Here is a 5,055-nt window from a genome sequence, read left to right on the forward strand (position 1 = left end):
TTTCCAGCAGTTATCTGTGCATAATGCACTTGTGGCCTTATGGCTACCAGTGAAATATACACAAAGAAATATTGCTATCTTGTGGAAACAACTAAGAACACTGGCAGAGTGAACTTGGCTAAGCTTAAAGACAATGCACACAGATTCAATACACTAAATTATTAAGAGTGAGCAAGTGAGGTATAGTAAATGAAAAGTAGTGAACACAACTGCTAAGTGTAAAAGTCAATGTGAAAGCACCTTAGGATGCAGTTCCTCTAAAGACTGATAAACTCGCTGCAAGAATACTGACTGACTATAGCTACTAAACAGAAATGAAAACTCCAACTTCTCTTATAAAATACAGTCAAAATTCCCCTCAAGTTAGGATCTCAGTAGCATTGTAATGCTGAGATGGGGAAAACCAGCCTCAGGCAGCTGAGTTATAGCAGCACTGTTATAGTTGTGGGTTAAAAATCTGCCTCCAAAGAGGCAAAAGGGTCCTTAGGAAAGGAGAGTTACAAAATTACCACAGAGGGGTCTCTCTTAGGATTTACATTTGATTGAACTACACAAGCCTGAAGCATATCTTTCCACGAAAGCCTGACCCTTCCTGTTTTTAGACTCAAATAAATGAACACAGGGTTGGCCACATACAGTAGGCTGCAGATCTGGCAAAAGTGCTGCTGCTGCAGACATTTAGTCTGATTGGAAAGTATGAACCTACATACTGAAGGACTTTGGTTCTTCTTACCATTGCTAACTCTGAGAGACGAGGCAGTCCAAGTAACTTCAAAACAGGGCTGATTTATTCAAAGGATCACAGGTAAAATTAACATTACACGCTCAGGTATCTTGCACCTCCATACTGCTCGCAGGCAGATGTAAGATGAAAGCCCCTGACCCCACCAGGCCTATACATTATATCCCCTCGGTTGGGCTAGCCCCATACTACACAGAAACGTCAACCGAGACGTCTCTGTTACCAGCTTTGCAGCTGGTCATAGGAGTAGTCAAAGCATGCAGCAAATCAATGTGCATGTGTGTGTCTGTTGATTAAGTGGTGTGTAGCTAAAAACATTCTCACGACTTCTAGTAACATGTCGTGACTTAAACATAAGAACATATTATGGCTAAGGCTACAGTTATACACGTCATAATAATAATATTAAACATCCTGTCTGCTGACAGTCATCAACTCTTCTCTCTAGTATCCTTGACCAGATGTACCCTGTAGAAACTCATAAGCATGCCTAAGCATTTAACAGTCTAACTAGACATCCTATCTCCACTAAACATTTCTAATACATAAAGTATCTATCCAATATCTATCTGACTAAAAATACCTAACAATACCAAGAGCAAGTTGAGACATGTGGTCAAAAAGTACTGGCACAATATGAACAAATTATGGACGTTAGCTGAACTGTGCTTAGATAACAGTGAAGAGCATTTGGGCACCACATGATAAGCTGCCATAACCATATGATAGATTATCATATGACATTTGAAGAGGCTTTCATACATGTTAGGAAACTTTGTGGTTCTTGGAGGCACAAGTTATTACTGACCTTAAAGGACACCAGGTCAGATTTTGGGCCAGGTGTCTTTTAAGGCCCACCTAAGGTGGTTCTGATTATAGAGCGGGTGGCCCAGACTGACACGTTCAATCCCGCTGGTAAACAGCTGCACCCAGATCTGTTAACATACTAAAGGAATACAATAACTACTTGCTTATTGTTCAAATTAACGTATTTAAAAGTGTATGGCTGCGTGGCTATGACCTCGGGTTACCTCCTTCAGCTGATCCAGCTCCTGTCGAACCGCCTCGTACTCGGTCTCCAACTCATCATACTGCTGCTTGAGCTGCTGTTTCTCCTCCAGCACAGCCAGCCCGTACTCAGCCGCCTGGATCTTCTCATGGGTCGTCTCACGGAGCTCCCTGGTAAGACGCTCGACCTCGGCTCGGAGCCACTGCGGCCCGGCCTCTGTCACCAGTACCGCTTCGGGATATTCTTGCTCCTCTGTAGACATCTTGGCGAGCCCCCGACTCCCAGCTATAAAGAGACCCAGCCCTGGCTAGTAGGAGCAGCGAAGGACACCACCGCGACCACTAATCACTGCCTTCTTTGTTTGAACCGCATTGCTAAGACTTAAATGGATGTTTGTTTCCTTTGCCTTTTTGCGACGCAATTTTCCACAGAGCTTAGCCTAGACGACGCTTTTGTCATTCTAAAGGAGTTTCCTCAGTCTCTTTTTGAAGCTGACAGAGGAAACTTAAGTTGAGATCATCGATTGGAAAAAGCTACCCCAGCAAGGCATTCAAATCTGTGTCAATGAAAAGGGAAATGTAGTTTTAATTATGATATCGGTATGTCCAGAACTACGTACGTCAGCTAGCAGTTTGACTTTAAATACCAGAATGCATTGCGCGCGTCAGCAGTAACTATTGAAGATGTCAGTATAACACTGACATCTAGAGATATTATAATGAAACTACAACTAAATCCACGAGACCGGTCATTTATTTTATTTATTAAAAACATTATGGCAGCAATGATTATTTACCATTATAATTGATTAATCTGTGGTTTAATGTACAAAAAAAGGCAAAAATTCTCACCACAAGCTCCCACAGCCCTCGGGATGTGGGGTAAAGTGTTCAGATGTCTTGTAGTTCTTCCAGACCCAAACGCAAAAATATTCAATTAAAATGTTACCCAATGTAGAAAGGACTGTAATTAGCGCTTTTCTTAACCAACAACTATCATGATCAATGGTCAATTATTTACAGTAACCTGCTGCCATTTTATTTATTTATGTGACTAGACAGAGCTAATAATTGTTTGTCAGGATCAGGGAGAGGGACCCAATGTACGGACACACACCGGGAGAGGAGCACAAAGAGTTAATATTAAAGAACAAGAGAAAGGGCACTGTGAGCCGGAGGGTTGGAGAGCGGAGAATTGGGACTGCAGATTGTGGCTGGGGAGACGAGACAGGTGCAGAGTTGGTAATGGCTGGAGAGGTGGTGCAGATACAGAGCAGGTAAGGGAGGAGGACGCTAGTTGGGTAACAGGGACGGAGGTGACTGCACCACACAGGTACGCCGGGAGAAACCACTCACTGGGGAAAGAGCAGGACGCTGGCTTGACTGCACACACGGAGGCGAGTTGAATGCGTCGTACAGGAGGTAAGTCAGGCGGCCAGTCGGGGAAAGGTAGGAGAATCGCGAGGGAGCATCTATGTTGGTCAAGAACACGGGGAAGTCGACAAACGAACCAGCGGGGAGCGTGGCCCGGGAGATAATGAACAGCCGGTGGATGTGATGATGGCTAATTACGCTGGTAGAGCTGACATGGCAGGAGAGACAGGAAATCCGGGGGGAAACTACAGAAAAACATGAGCATGAGTCCAAACATGACATTTTCAGCTTTTTCATTAAGGTATAAACGTGATTCAGCACAATCAGAACTTGCTTTCATTTTCAGATTGTTACTTTCATTACTTACTTAATGAAAGTAATGACTGAAACATTGTACCGCCATTACTGATATCAATGGCTAATAAAAAGTAGATTTTATTCATTTAGATGTCCAACTCGTCCTTTAAATGCACGACTGAATGTGTAGAGTCCCAAAGGTCTCTTGGGTTTTGGGGCCTTGCCACATTCTATTCCTTTACAACCCTAAAGGCAGAGTGCATGAATGTGAAAGCAAAACATTCATATTTGGGACTTCCTGTATGTTTCTGCTCTGTACTTGGCAGAGTGGTTTGACTGGGTACAGGAAGTTGTCTTCTTGGTGTTTGAATTCTTTTTTGTTGCTAAACTTGTGTGCCTGCAGCTGAACCTAAATGGTGTGTACATCTGTGTTTCTGGCTTCCAGGGTCTTCCACCTGTGGTAATCTCATAAAGTCTCTCTCCTGCTCCCTCTATCTCTCTTTCTTTCACTCCACCTGTCTGTCTCTAGCAACAGCCTACTTTATGTTTAGCTGTCAAACTGTTTGTGTTGACCTGTCTATTCCAAGAGATCATGATAATGTTTCTTTTTCAGGCATATCGACGATTCCGAATGTTTGACCTTTACCAACACTGTATGTAGAACTAAATGGTTTACCTGAGTGAGGTGTGGTGGCACACATTGTCCTTTAAGATAATCACTTAAAAAAAAGAGAGATTTCTTAAGTTCACCTATTTTTCTTGCTATTTTCAGACAAATATTACCACTTTTATGCAGCCTGCTTTGGTCTGGGATGGGGAACAGCACTCTATAGGCCATATAATCGTAAGTAGATATACAAGTTCATAAATAGTCATGCAAATAAATACGCTATTTGATGGGACAATGTACATGTTTAGTGATCTCACTAATGAAAATCCTGCCCTTTTTTGTTTATTTGTGTTGTATTTCCAGCTCTCACAATTACATCATCTCTTGAAATGTTTGTCGCCATAATGTTTTTCACCATAGTGTTTGAGCTTGTGGGCATGAGCATGGATGGTAAGCTGAAATTTATTTTAAAATTTGAATCAGTATTTTAAAACATATTATGCTGTAATTTCTTTTTACCATGTGTTTGATTTTTCAAATCCTATACATGCTATTTTAAATAACCATCTAATCTTTGTTTGTTGGACAAGGACAATATCAGTGTTCATGTTTTGTTTCCTGACAGATTTGCCAGCTCATACTAGGAAATGTAAAGGCCCTCCCTATGAACGAGGAGGTACTTTATATATTTAATTTAAACATCACCTACGTAAACACTTGAAAATGATTTGTTTCAGTGGTTAATCATAAACTTTCAACAGATTAATATTACCAACAAAATATACATTCATAACTAAACAAATGTATTTAAAATGTTTTTTGTTTGTTTTTACTTATTTGTTTTTCTTTATCTAATAGTATAGAAATGATTTTTGGTAGTCAATACTTTTTTTTGTAATAATATTTTAATAACATTAGTTACATGTTTTAAACAATAATCAACTTAAGTGATAAAACTGAGCTATTCTTTTCAAAAGCTAATGTAACCTTCTAACTTTCTGTAGATTTGTACTGGGGATTTTGT

The 5,055-nt window shown here is 40.7% G+C and overlaps 1 protein-coding gene across 4 annotated transcripts in view; it reads right to left on the reverse strand.

Annotated features, from left to right (window-relative positions):
* LOC109951938 (protein bicaudal D homolog 2-like) overlaps positions 1-3,420 on the reverse strand; it is a 10,396-nt gene extending 6,976 nt beyond the window's left edge. Inside the window, exons 1-3 of one of the 4 annotated variants that reach the window (XM_020586717.1) lie at positions 3,107-3,193; positions 2,603-2,658; positions 1,774-2,036 (exon numbers count right to left, since the gene is read on the reverse strand). In XM_020586717.1, coding sequence (XP_020442373.1) covers positions 1,774-2,013 — 240 coding nt within the window. In that variant the 5' untranslated portion in view covers positions 2,014-2,036; positions 2,603-2,658; positions 3,107-3,193. Of the gene's footprint in view, positions 1-1,773; positions 2,037-2,602; positions 2,668-3,106 lie in introns of all 4 variants that reach the window. The other 3 variants (XM_020586719.1, XM_020586718.1, XM_020586715.1) reach the window with 3 other exon arrangements.
* Between the last annotated feature and the right edge of the window lie 1,635 nt (positions 3,421-5,055).

This window comes from Monopterus albus, unplaced genomic scaffold, assembly GCF_001952655.1.
Source record: "Monopterus albus unplaced genomic scaffold, M_albus_1.0 scaffold419.1, whole genome shotgun sequence".
Classification (NCBI taxonomy): domain Eukaryota; kingdom Metazoa; phylum Chordata; class Actinopteri; order Synbranchiformes; family Synbranchidae; genus Monopterus; species Monopterus albus.